General features: G+C 43.2%; 1 protein-coding gene across 2 annotated transcripts in view; it reads left to right on the top strand.

Annotated features, from left to right (window-relative positions):
* Positions 1-14,363, top strand: part of ankrd27 (ankyrin repeat domain 27 (VPS9 domain)) — a 668,625-nt gene that overhangs the window by 423,732 nt on the left and 230,530 nt on the right. For both annotated transcript variants that reach the window (XM_039763577.1, XM_039763578.1), the window contains exon 15: positions 11,605-11,687. In XM_039763577.1, coding sequence (XP_039619511.1) covers positions 11,605-11,687 — 83 coding nt within the window. The remainder of the gene's footprint in view (positions 1-11,604; positions 11,688-14,363) is intronic.

Raw genomic sequence — 14,363 nt, 5'->3', positions numbered from 1 at the left:
CCACCGTCTGAGCTTATTAGGGTACAGACAAAAAAAAAAAAATGGGCACACAGTTGGAAAAAAGCACGAAATGTCAACTAAAATCTTGAAATTTCCACTTTAATCATGTAGTTTATTTTGTCATTAAAGTAGAACATCATAAAATTCATCAACAAAAACAACAACATTTATTTATATAGCAGATTTTCATACAGTACAAACAGTAGCTCAAAGTGCTTTACATAATAAAGAATAGAAAAATAAAAGACACAATAAGAAAACAAAATAAATCAACATTAATTAACATCGAATAAGAGTAAGGTTGAATGGCCAGGGGGGACAGAAAAAACAAAAAAACTCCAGACGGCTGGAGAAAAAAATATAATCTGTAGGGATTCCAGACCATGAGACCGCCCAGTCCCCTCAGTATGTTCCGTTATTAGTAACTGGTCACTAATGGAGAAAGTGGCTGAAATAAAAACCTGCAGCCACTGCAACCCTCAAGGAGCAGAGTTTGACATGCGTGGGTTTAATGCAAGAGAAGAGCGCGCAGCGTCAGGTGAAGTAATAGACTTCCTCAAATCACAGCTCTCAGTCTTGGGGTGGGGGGTTCAAGCAGAACACAATTCACTCTGCAAAATGTGTGTCTGCAGCTGTCGGGACTCCTGTCGACATCAAGAGTTAGTAACGACGGAAGACCTTTAAAAAGACATTAACTGCCTGGCAAGAAGAGCAAAAGCAACGCACTTCAATGGAAACGCATAAACAGCACATTATACTTTTTTTTTTTTTTAAAGTGGGTACTTTGTATGATTTATGAACATGACGTGTCTAATGTGAAGTCAAAAAGATTAAAGTCCTAAGGAAACCCAATTCGTAAAAAGATGTAAAGAAGGCCTGTAGGATTTAAAATGAGAGCAGGGCCTCAGCAACCAGAATATTAGAAGATAACTAAACAGATTTGGACAGGAATTCTGTGGCCATTTCCTAACTACATTTCTGACTGTGGAGGCAGACAATCCAAACCTTTGTGATAATTTCTTGTATCCTTCTCCTAATTCATAATAATGAATTATCTTAGTTTTTTTTCAGTTGTAAGTTCTTTAGAGATTCCCATGTTGCCACTCTCTCTAAGAGAGAACAAAGGACAATCACAACTAGTAATTACCTATGCAAAAAAAGCTTTTTTCTTGATTGGTTGCATCTATCTTTGTAGTTTAAGGTCTAATGAGCTAATCAAAGCAATTTTGTGCTGCAACCTGTCAGCATTAAATGAATACAGGTCTTCAAATTAAAAAGGTGCCCAAACTTTTTTACATCCTATTTTTTTACATTTTATTTTTTTTTCATACAACTCAATAATGCTACACTGAGAAATTTAGTCTGATAAACATCTTCTTGTCTGTGTTTCTCTAGTAAAAAAAATGTATTGCAGTTACCTCTTATGAAGACAGAGCAAACTATCATGCAGCTTTAGAGGGGTGCCCAAACTTTTACATAGTACTGTATGAGGTGACATACAAAAATAACTGGACTGGGCTTGGGGCTTTCCTGGAAAACCATCTGGAGGTTGGCTGGATGTGAATCATAGAACTATATCCCCTCCTTCAACCCCTCTCAAACCGCCAACCGACTAGGTATAGCCTGTGAATAGCCCAGTCAGTATTTGCACAACAATCACTACATGAGTTGCCGTGACAAAGTCAGGTGAAAAAGACAATGCTCCTGCGCATAATGCTTTTTCCATAAAGCCGTTTTTGACTGACAAAAACATCCCTGTCCTTAATCATCCTCCCTATTTGCCCGATTTAGTTCCCTGTGATTTTTACTTGTTTCCGAAAATCAAAAGTGACCTGAAGAGAACACATTTTTCTTAAATGGATGAAGACAAGACAGAAATGGCAAGCCTGTTGCAGAGCCTCAAGCAAGAAGACTTCCAGCATAGTTTCAATCAATGGAAGATACATATGGACCATTATAGAGATCAGGAGGGGGAGTATATAGAAGGTTACAATGTTAAGAATGCTGTATTTCATTAATAAATATTTTTTTGTTTTTACTAATCCAGTTACTTTTGTGTCTTACCTCATATATACTATCTGTGTATGTACAATGCATCCGGAAAGTATTCACAGCGCATCACTTTTTCCACATTTTGTTATGTTACAACCTTATTCTAAAATGGATTAAATTCATTTTTTTTCTCAGAATTCTACACACAACACCATATAATGACAACATGATAAAAGTTTACTTGAGGTTTTTGCAAATTTATTAAAAATAAAAAAACTGAAAAATCATATGTACATAAGTATTCACAGCCTTTGCTCAATACTTTGTCGATGCACCTTTGGCAGCAATTACATCCTCAAGTCTTTTTGAATATGATTCCACAAGCTTGGCACACCTATCCTTGGCCAGTTTATATATATATATATATATATATATATATATATATATATATATATATATATATATATATATACTGTATATATATATATATATCTCCATCCATCCATCCATCCTCTTCCGCTTATCCGAGGTCGGGTCAGGGGGCAGCAGCAAGCAGAGAGGCCCAGACTTCCCTCTCCCGGCCACTTCTTCCAGCTCTTCGGGAGAATCCCAAAGGCGTTCCCAGGCCAGCCGGAGACATAGTCCCTCCTCCGGGTTGGGCGTGCCGGAACACCTCACCAGGGAGGCGTCCAGGAGGCATCCTGATCAGATGCCGAGCCACCTCATCTGACTCCTCTCGATGCGGAGGAGCAGCGGCTCTACTCTGAGCCCCTCCCGGATGACTGAGCTTCTCACCCTATCTTTAAGGGAAAGCCCAGACACCCTGCGGAGGAAACTCATTTCAGCCCTTGTATTCGCGATCTCGTTCTTTCGGTCACTACCCATAGCTCATGACCATAGGTGAGGGTAGGAGCGTAGATCGACTGGTAAATTGAGAGCTTTGCCTTACGGCTCAGCTCCTTTTTCACCACGACAGACCGATGCAGAGCCCGCATCACTGCGGATGCCGCACCGATCCGCCTGTCGATCTCACGCTCCATTCTTCCCTCACTCGTGAACAAGACCCGAGATACTTGAACTCCTCCACTTGGGGCAGGATCTCTCCCCAACCCTGAGAGGGCACTCCACCCTTTTCCGCTGAGGACCATGCTCTCGGATTTGGAGGTGCTGATTCTCATCCCAGCCGCTTCACACTCAGCTGCGAACCGATCCAGAGAGAGCTGAAGATCACGGCCTGATGAAGCAAACAGGACAACATCATCTGCAAAAAGCAGTGACCCAATCCTGAGTCCACCAAACGGACCCCTTCAACACCCTGGCTGCCCTAGAAATTCTGTCCATAAAAGTTATGAACAGAATCGGTGACAAAGGGCAGCCCTGGCGAGTCCAACTCTCACTGGAAACGGGCTCGACTTACTGCGGCAATGCGGACCAAGCTCTGACACGGTTGTACAGAGACCGAACAGCTCTTATCAGGGGTCCGGTACCCCATACTCCCGGAGCACCCCCACAGGATTCCCGAGGGACGGTCGAATGCCTTTTCCAAGTCCACAAAACACATGTAGACCGGTCGGGCAAACTCCCATGCACCCTTCAGGACTCTGCTAAGGGTGAAGAGCTGGTCCACTGTTCCGCGACCAGGACGAAAACCACACTGTTCCTCCTGAATCCGAGGTTCACTATCCGGCGGACCCTCCTCTCCAGAACCCCGAATAGACTTTTCCAGGGAGGCTGAGGAGTGTGATCCCTCTATAGTTGGAACACACCCTCCGGTCCCCTTTTAAAGAGGGGACCACCACCCCGGTCTGCCAATCCAGAGGCACTGTCCCGATGTCCATGCGATGTTGCAGAGGCGTGTCAACCAAGACAGTCCTACAACATCCAGAGCCTTAAGGAACTCGGCGATCTCATCCACCCCGGGCCCTGCCACCAAGGAGTTTTTGACCACCTCGGTGACTTCAGTCCCAGAGATGGGAGAGCCCACCTCAGAGTCCCCAGGCTCTGCTTCCTCATGGAAGGCATGTTAGTGGGATTGAGGAGGTCTTGAAGTACTCCTCCCACCGACCCTAGCGTCCGAGTGAGGTCAGCAGCGCACCATCCCCACCATATACGGTGTTGACACTGCACTGCTTCCCCTCCTGAGGCGCGGACGGTGGACCAGAATCTCCTCGAAGCCGTCCAAAGTCGTTCTCCATGGCCTCTCAAACTCCTCCCATGCCCGAGTTTTGCCTCAGCAACAACGAAGCAGCGTTCGCTTGGCCTGCGGTACCTATCAGCTGCCTCCAGAGACCCACAGGACAAAAAGTCCTATAGGACTCCTTCTTCAGCTTGACGGCATCCCTCACGCGGTGTCCACCAACGGGTTCGGGATTGCCGCCACGACAGGCACCGACCACCTTGCGGCCACAGCTCCGGTCAGCCGCCTCAACAATAGAGGCACGGAACATGGCCCATTGGACTCAATGTCCCCACCTCCCTCGGGGCGTGGTTGAAGTTCTGCGGAGGTGGGAGTTGAAGCTACTTCTGACAGGGGACTCTGCCAGCCGTTCCCAGCAGACCCTCACAACACGTTTGGGCCTACCAGGTCTGACCGGCATCTTCCCCCACCATCGAAGCCAACTCACCACCAGGTGGTGATCAGTTGACAGCTCCGCCCCTCTCTTCACCCGAGTGTCCAAGACATATGGCCGCAAGTCCGACGACACGACCACAAAGTCGATCATCGACCTGAGGCCTAGGGTGTCCTGGTGCCAAGTGCACATATGAACACCCTTATGCTTGAACATGGTGTTCGTTATGGACAATCCATGACGAGCACAGAAGTCCAATAACAAAACACCGCTCGGGTTCAGATCGGGGCCATTCCTCCCAATCACGCCCTTCCAGGTCTCACTGTCATTGCCCACGTGAGCATTGAAGTCTCCCAGCAAAACGAGGGAATCCCAGAAGGTATGCCCTCTAGCAACCCCTCAGAGACTCCAAAAGGGTGGATACTCCAAACTGCTGTTGGCATACACACAAACAACAGTCAGGACCCTTCCCCCCACCCGAAGGCGGGGGGAGGCCACCCTCTCGTCCACCGGGGTAAACCCCAATGCACAGGCTCCAGTGGGGGCAATAAGTATGCCCACACCTGCTCGGCGCTCTCACGGGGCAACTCCAGAGTGGTAGAGAGTCCAGCCCCTCTCAAGGAGATTGGTTCCAGAGTCCAAGCTGTGCGTCGAGGTGAGTCCGACTATATCTAGCGGAACCTCTCGACCTCGCGCACTAGCTCAGGCTCCTTCCCCTTCAGAGAGGTGACATTCCACGTCCCAAGAGCCAGTTTCTGTAGCCGAGGATCAGACCGCCAAGGTCCCGCCTTCGGCCACCACCCAACTCACACTGCACCCAACCTCCTTGGCCCCTCCCATAGGTGGTGAGCCCATGGGGAGGAGGACCCACGTTACCTCTTCGGGCTGTGCCCGGCCGAGCCCCATGGGTGCAGGCCCGGCCACCAGGCTGCCATCGAGCCCCACCTCCAGGCCTGGCTCCAGAGGGGCCCGTGACCCGCGTCGGCAAGGGAAAGCGTCGTCCAAGGTTTTATTCTTCATTAGAGGTTTATTGAACCGCTCTTTGTCTCATCCCTCACCTAGGACCAGTTTGCCTTGGGTGGCCCTACCAGGGGCATAAAGCCCCGGACAACATAGCTCCTAGGATCATTGGGACACGCAAACCCCTCCACCACAATAAGGTGACGGTTCAATATAGCGGCACTGTGTGTTAATATGAACAGAGAGTGGTGTATGAATGCTGCTGCAGTCACGCAACACTGTTCCCCGCTGATAAAAGTGCAGCTGCATGCTGGTGGTTGCCATCTACCTCCCGCCTAACACAAATGCGAACCAGGCGCTAGTGGAACTCTACGACACACCCCGAGGCATTTTTCATTATTGCTGGAGACTTCAATCATGCCAACTTGAAGTCAGTTCTCCCAAAATTTTTCCAGAATGTGAACTATGCTACTAGAGGGGGATGCTGTCTAGACAAGGCTCTACCTCCGCCCCCACCTCAGCTGCTCAGATCATATCAGTATGTTTATGGTTCCTTCATACAAGTCCCTGCTGAAGTGCATTAAACCAGCCCGCAAGAACCACAGAGTGTGGCAGGTTGGTGCTGTTTCAGCTCTCCAAGACTGTTTCAAATTGACAGACTGGGACATTTTCAAGGAGGCTGCAATGGATGGTGACTCCATCAATCTGGAGGAGTACGTAGAATTTGTGACCGGCTACATCTCCAAATGCATAGTGGATGTTACCACAAGAGCCAACCAAAAGCCCTGGATGACGAGAGAAGTGCCCACGCTGCTCAAGATCAGAAATGCAGCCTTCATATCTGGATACAAGGCCTCCCTCAGGGTGGCCAGAGCCAACCTGTCTCACGCTATGAGGAGAGCTAAGTGGGCCTACGTGCAGAGGATTAACAAACCCTTCAGCAGCACCAGAGACAAATATCGTATGTGGCAGGGCATTCAGACAAAACTACAAGCCCAACCCACACAGCACTGATGGTGATGCTCTCTACCGGATGAGCTGAACAACTCCTTCACATGGTTTGAGGCGCAGAACAAAGAGCCTGTAAGAAAAGTAACACCTCCCTCTACTGACCAGGTACTCTGCCTCTCCAAAACTGATGTGAGGAGGACTCTATCCAGAGTCAATCCACGCAAAGGTGCAGGACCTGACAAAATGCCTGGCCCTCATGACCCGTTTCAGTTTGCATACAGGTCAAACAGGTCCACAGAGGATATTATTTCTGCTGCTCTCCATCCAGCCCTCACCCACCTGGACTCAAAGAACTCCTATGTGCGAATGTTGTTCTTAGGTTTTAGTTCAGCATGCAACGCAATCATTTCCGAGAAACGAATACAAAACTCAGCCACTTATGACTCCAGACCTCTCTCTCTGAAACTGGGTGTTGAACTTTCTTACAGGGAGGCCACAAAATGCGCAATAACACCTCTAAGACCATCACGTTGAGCGCAGGTGCCCCACAAGAGTGTGTGTTCAGCCTGTTGCTCTTTACTCTGCAGACTCATGACTGTGTACCAATCTACAGTTCAAATCACATTGTCAAGTTTGCGGACAATACAACCGTGGTTGGTCTCATCACCAATAATGATGAAACCAACTATAGAAATGAGGTGAGCCAATTGGTTTCAGTGGTGTAACGACAACAGTCTCTTTGAGAACGTGGGTAAGACCAAAGAGATGGTGGTCGATTTCAGGAGAGATCATTCACAGCACCCCTCTCCCCCCCCACTGACCATCGATGGTGTAGCTGTGGAAAGGATGAGTAGCACTAAGTTCTTGGGGACATACATCTCCGAAGACCTCTCCTGGTCAGATAACACTACATCACTGGCCAAGAAAGCTCAAACCCGCCTCTACTTCCTACGCAAACTGAAGAGAGCACAAGTTCCTCCCTGCATCACATGCTCTTTTTACTGGGGCATAATCGAGAGAATCCTCACTAGCTGTATCCCTGTGTGGTATGGAGACTGCACTGCCACCTGTAGGAGGTCCCTGCAACTGATAGTGGATGTGGCCAGTAAGATCATTGGTGCCCCACTTCCCTCCCTCAAGGACATTTTTCACATCCGCTTCACCCGTAGAGCCATTAGCATTGCTGTTGACTCTTCCCACCCCTTACATTCCCTCTTCAGCCTCCTCTCCTCAGGGAGAAGGTGCTGGAGCTTCAGGGCCTGCTCCACAAGACTGTCAAACAACTTCATCCACCAAGCTGTCAGGATGCTCAGCTCTGTCCACTATCTTCCCCCCTTGCCCCCTGCCCCTGGACCGTAACAAGATTCATCATCTACCAAGTACAATACTTTAGCTGGTATTATATAAAGACTCAGTATTACATCTGCTGCTAACTGTCTGCCTTTTTGTACATCTCATAAGCTACTCTATAATGCACCTTCTCACTTTTTACTGTAAGTGGCTTTTGCACTACTGATTATTGCACACTGTACTTAGATCTACTTTACAAGTTCTATTTTTATTTATCTTATATGTTATACTTATATTCTTTTTTTATACTTTATATTTTACTGTACTACGAAGATGAGAGAGAAGCAGTATTTCGATTCTTCTGTTTGTTCTGTACATATAGTGAATTGACAATAAAAGACTATTTGATTGATTGATTGATTTGATTGAATGACTACTGACCAGTTGCACTCACACCAATCATCATGAAGTGCTTTGAAAGGTTAGTCATGTCACATATAAAGATGAATCTCTCTACCTTGACCCTCTTCAGTTTGCATACCGCTCAAACAGGTCAACTGAGGACGCCATATGCTCTGCCCTTCACCTCTCCCTAACACATCTGGATAAAAAAGACACTTATGTCAGGGTGGTATTCATAGACTTTAGCTCCGTCTTCAACACAATCATCCCTGTAAAGCTAGTTGTAAAACTGAGTAGACTGGGCCTGAACACCACCCTCTACAATTGGATCCTGGACTTCTTGACAGAGAGGCCCCAGTCAGTTCAGATGGGCTTTAACACTTTCAGCATCATCACACTGAGCACTGCAGGGCTGTGTGCTTAGTCCACTGCTCTTTATTTTGCTGACTCACGACTGCACAGCCAGGCACAACACCAACCACATCATCAAGTTTGAGGATGATATGACAGTGTTGGGACTGATAAGCAGGGATGATGAAACAGCATACAGAGATGAGGTGGAACAGCTGTCCGCGTGGTGTGAAGAAGACAATCTATCTCAGTGTCAACAAGACACAATCACATCCTGCCCACATCCCACTCAGCATCAATGGTTTAGATGTGGAGACTGTTAGGAGCACCAAGTTCCTCGGTGTTTACATAACTGAAGAACTTAAGTGGGTCCAGGAGCACCAAGTTCCTCGGTGTTCACATAACTGAAGAACTTAAGTGGGTCCATAACACCTCAACACTAATCAAGAAAGCCCTAAAGAGACAACGCTGAGGTGGCTGAAGCGAGCAAGTCTTCTCCCTTCCATCCTCACCATGTTCAACAGAGGCACCATTGAGAGTGTTCTGACCAGTTGCATCACTGTCTGGTATGGCAATTGCAACATATCTGACCACAAGCGCCTGCAAAGGATAGTGAAGACGGCAGAGAACATTGTTGGGGTGCCTCTCTCTTCACTACAGGACACATTTTACAAACACAATGTCCGCAAGGCCTGCAGCAATGTGCTTGGAGCCCTTACACCCCTCACATGGAATTTTCACACTTCTGCCATCCAAGAGAAGATACTGCAGCATCTTAACCAGATCTACCAGGCTACAGGATAGTTTTTACCTCCAAGCTGTCAAATTCCTTAACACCATGCTGCCCCCTGGAATCTTCTACACTGCCACAACCACCTCTAAAAACAGAACTTTTATACATGCCAGCCACTTTCCTGCAAAGACTGGTGTGCATGTAGAAAAGAAACTGAAAATCTCATACTGACCTTTAAGTATTTTGCACACTGCACTTTGACATTCTTTGATATCCTTCTGCTGTGAAATATTCTGACTTGTCATTGTTTACACATGTCTTAAACAACTATTATCATACACTGATAACTTCTGTATTATCTATATCTATTATTTATTTATTATATTACATACTTATTGACTATATTTATGTTTATAGATTGCATAATACCATAAATTGCATCAATGTTCATATTGCTTACTACAATATATACATATTGCTGCTACTTCTTTGTCTTGCCTTTGCACAATGTCTTGTCTTGTTTGTGTTTTAATTTTAAATTTTTATTTAATTTTTTATATGTATTTCATGTTGTTTACACTGTGGACCCTGAGCTTCACTATTTTGTCTATCTGTATACTTGTATATGGTTGAGATGACAATGAAGTTCACTTTGAAAATACTGAGCTGTATTTCGTATACCATGTACTAATTAGTATAATTAGATTATACCAATTACTAAATTTGGAGGTAGTACACATAAATATACAAATTTGTTTAAACACATGGAGAACAAGGTAGAAACTGATTAAACATAAATGGCAACCAGTTATACAGTATATGCAACATCCAGTTGGTATCCTATTATTTAGATAGATAGATAGATAGATACTTTATTAATCCCAAGGGGAAATTCACATAATCCAGCAGCAGTGTACTGATACAAAGAAACAATATTAAATTAAATAGTAATAAAAATGAAAAGAATTAAAATAAAATTAATGTTCGCATTTACTCCCCCGGGTGGAATTGAAGAGTCGCATAGTGTGGGGAGGAACGATCTCCTCAGTCTGTCAGTGGAGCAGGACAGTGACAAAAGTCTGTCACTGAAGCTACTCCTCTGCCTGGAGATGATCCTGTTAAGTGGATGCAGTGGATTCTTCATGATTGACAGGAGTTTGCTTAGTGCCCGTCGCTCTGCCACAGATGTTAAACTGTCCAACTTTAATCCTACAATGGAGCCTGCCTTCTTAACAAGTTTGTCCAGGCATGAGGCGTCTTTTATCTTTATGCTGCCACCCCAGCACACCACCGTGTAGAAGAGGGCACTCGCCACAACCGTCTGGTAGAACATCTGCAGCATCTTACTGCAGATGTTGAAGGATGCCAACCTTCTCAGAAAGTATAGTCTGCTCTGAGCTTTCTTACATAGAGCATCAGTATTGGCAGTCCAGTCCAATTTGTCATCCAGCTGCACTCCCAGATATTTATAGGTCTGCACCCTCTGCACACAGTCACCTCTGATGATCACAGGGTCCATGTGGGGCCTGGGCCTCCTAAAATTTACAAGTGGTTGTAGTTTCTTTTCATTTGTGGTATAGATGTATTGCATTTCTGTTTATGTTATATGTTTTATTATGCTATATATTGTATACATTTCATTTATATTATTAAAAACTGCAAGAGAAATTTCAAACTGCATTCACTTGTCACTGCATGCATTTGTCACTGCTCTCTTTTGTAAGCAACCTTTTCTTCTACATGCTTTTATCATGCCAGTATATGAGACAAAGTTTATTAATGTATCTATGTGTTTATAGGTCAGAATGTGAGAAAGTTGGCACAATAACTCAGAATCACCTAGTCCAAATTAACTTTTGCTCTGTTTTTTACAATACAAATTGCTAAGCGAATTGATTTATTTTATTGTATTGAGATATAGATTTTGCATTTTAGGTCCTTGCTTTTACCATAGGTAAATACATGAATGTGATATATCTAATAATATATTTTTATGTAACCCTTAAGTGTAAAGATTCCATGTAGTGTGTTTAGAAAGAATATGTGAAAAATATTAATTCCTTCTGATATCAGGAAGTACTTGAACATGCAAGTTATCAGTGACACATTTTACTTATTTTCTCCTTTATTATTTTTTTTAAATAATTTAGTGAGTTTTGTTTGTTTGAATAATCATGTTTTTAAATTTTGTAAAAAAAGCTGCAATGTCCTGTCTATCTCAAAGAAACCATTCTTAATTAAACAAATATTGAATCTCTGAAAAATTTAAATTAGATGGGTGGTCTAACTCTTTCTTTAAAGTTAAAAATTGTTTATTTTAACATTAAAAATAATTTATTATTTTGTCTTCCACAGGAGACTGAATGATCCAACAATTGTTACTGCATTTTCCCGAGATAATAGGGGTTACACTCCTCTTCATATTGCTTCTGTCTATGGTATGACTATATACAGTAATTTGTGCTTGTTAAAAAATATAGCTTTTTTCAGAAAATTAATTTGCTCTCACAAATTAAAATCCTTCTCTTCATTGTACCGTTTTAAAAATACTTATTAGTATTGTTGTTATCTTTGGAGTGAGTAATATTCTGGCTTGCGAAATTACATTTAAGAGATTAAATGATTCCCACCCTGGACTGTCACCTTGATGTGGAGGTGGGAAATTTGTATAATTTACAACAGCAATACAGAATACAAAAGATAAATAAAAGAAGATAAAATAAAAAATGTTAAACTTTGATACAGAATATAAGGGTAATACAAGAAATAAAGAGATAGTAGGATTAAAGTATCCAGCCAGTCTAGTATGCAGGGATACATAGATATTGATTAGAGGTTCAGACCTGATTAGTCAAAATAACTGAACGTGGAAATAAACTGTTTAAATGACGCATTGTTTTAGTTTTCACTGCATGAAGATGTTTGCCAGTGGGATTTTTTTTGGAATAGGTGATTCTTTGGATAAGTTGGACGAAGAATGATCTTTGTGGCCTGCTTCTTTACCCTGTATTCATTTAGGACTTGAATGTGACGTACGTTACAGCCTATGATCTTTTCACAGGCTGTGTAGATGCACTGCAGATTGGCCTTAGCTTGAAAAGAGGCAGCACTAAACCAGAGAGTTATAGATGAGGTTAGAATGGAGTCAATGATGGCTGCATAGAACTAGACCAATATTGCTTGAGGGAGATTGAATTTCCTCAGCTGATGCAAAAAGCACTTTCTCTGATGGGCTTTCATAATAGTACATGTGATGTTATTGTTCCCCTTAAGATGTAATGAGTGCAAAGTTTACAGATACTTAAATGGTTCTGTTATCCCAATGACTGAGCAATTTATAGCAAATGATAGGTGAGCAGGTGACTCTTTATAAAATATATGGTCATCTCCTGAGTTTTTTTGAATGTTAAGGTCCAAATTATTATGGCTGCACCACAATATAATATTTTCCACCTCATTCATCTTTGTTTGAAATGATGTCTATTGGTGTGATACCATCTGCAAATTTAAGAAGTTTGACAGATGAATTAAAAGTGACACAGTCATTAAATGATGAGAGTAGTGGGGAAAGTGAACACCCCTGCATTGCAGAAGTACTAATGGGTAATGAGTCAGACCTGTGTGCCCAACCACACATACTGTTTCCTCAGTGGCAGGTTAAACTGGGGGAGTTTTTTATCTAGGAGCTCTGGGATGATTATATTGAATGCAGAGTTCAAGTCCACAGCCAAGATCCTGTCATATTCTCCTGGCTTATCAAGGTGTTGGTAAATAAAGCTCAGACCTAAATTCACTGCATCATCCTCAGACTGGTTTCCTCTATATGCAAAGTGAAATGGATCTAAAAAGTCTTTTGTAGTATTCTTGAGATAATTTAGAATAAGGCATTCAAAGGTCTTCATTACTACAGAGGTTTAACACTAGAATTACCAGAGCCTACGAGAAAACTCGTAAATCCGTCCCACCTTAAATCGCTTCTTAAATCCCTTCATACCTCTCCGCCAGCGTCCTTTGTCCTCTAAATGTGCTGATAATAAGAAGATAGAAGCAGCCAGCTATTCCATCCCCCCACCAATTTAGAACGTGCACGAACTTCTCTCAGCTCATGCCTTGATTGAGTCTCTGGGAGTGAAGTGAAGTTTTAGAGTGGAAATAATAGATCGTTATTTGGAACACACGCATTTCATGTCTGTTCCGTTTCTACAGTAATCTGTGTAAACACATTGTTAAAACAGAAACGTTTTTTATATTCTAGTAGTAGATGACATAATGTAGGCATAAACTATATAATGTATGAAGCCTGAAGTCCAGATATCGAAGAAACATTTTCACAAAAGGTACAAATATAACACAACAGTTGCGCTTTTATTCAAAAATATAACTGCAGAAACAAAAGGCTGGCTTAACATTGACACCCTTTTATTATGATTGCCTCCGTGGCGCAATAGATTCAGCTGCCGGGTCGCGAGTTCGAACCTGCACTACTCCGTTTTGAGAAGTAAACTGCTCTTAGTCTTACTATTTTAGAATAAAAACATGCATTTGATTTCAGTCTGTAACAGCCGGTGTAATTTATGATCCTTATAAAGGTTAGCTCTTTTTTTTTTTTTTTTTTAAATTCACTTTTCATTCTCTCAGTCGCGTTCAGAATCAATCCATACAACCCCATTTGACCTGGCTGTTTTCACATAAAGACGCGCTATAGCTCTGCAGTGTACTTGTGACTGCATTCTCGTACCAATGTTTGCGAAATGAAGTGTCTGCGGTGCACTTTTTGTGGCATTACACATGTTTTGTTTTTTTTGAGCATGCTCAATCACAGGAACATATGTTGGTGTAAAAGTATAACAAAACAAGTGCACTTCTATTCAAGACTACCTGTATAACCGAAGAAAAAAGAAAGCAAGTTACAGTAGGTGATTGATACGACAGCTTGCAAGTGCTGATTTCCATTCTGTGCTATATAAAATCATCACATTCAAATATTAACAGTTCCCACACACCCAAGGACCATCCTTCCTATATTTACTACACGTGTACTTGTTGCAGTGTACACACCTCTCTGTGCTATGGTTCCTATTACACTGAATGAGCACCTGACACTGTACTTTCTT

Source organism: Polypterus senegalus, chromosome 9, assembly GCF_016835505.1.
Source record: "Polypterus senegalus isolate Bchr_013 chromosome 9, ASM1683550v1, whole genome shotgun sequence".
NCBI lineage: Eukaryota > Metazoa > Chordata > Cladistia > Polypteriformes > Polypteridae > Polypterus > Polypterus senegalus.
Note: the sequence above shows the minus strand (reverse complement) of the source record. Positions and strands in the feature narration are given on the sequence as shown.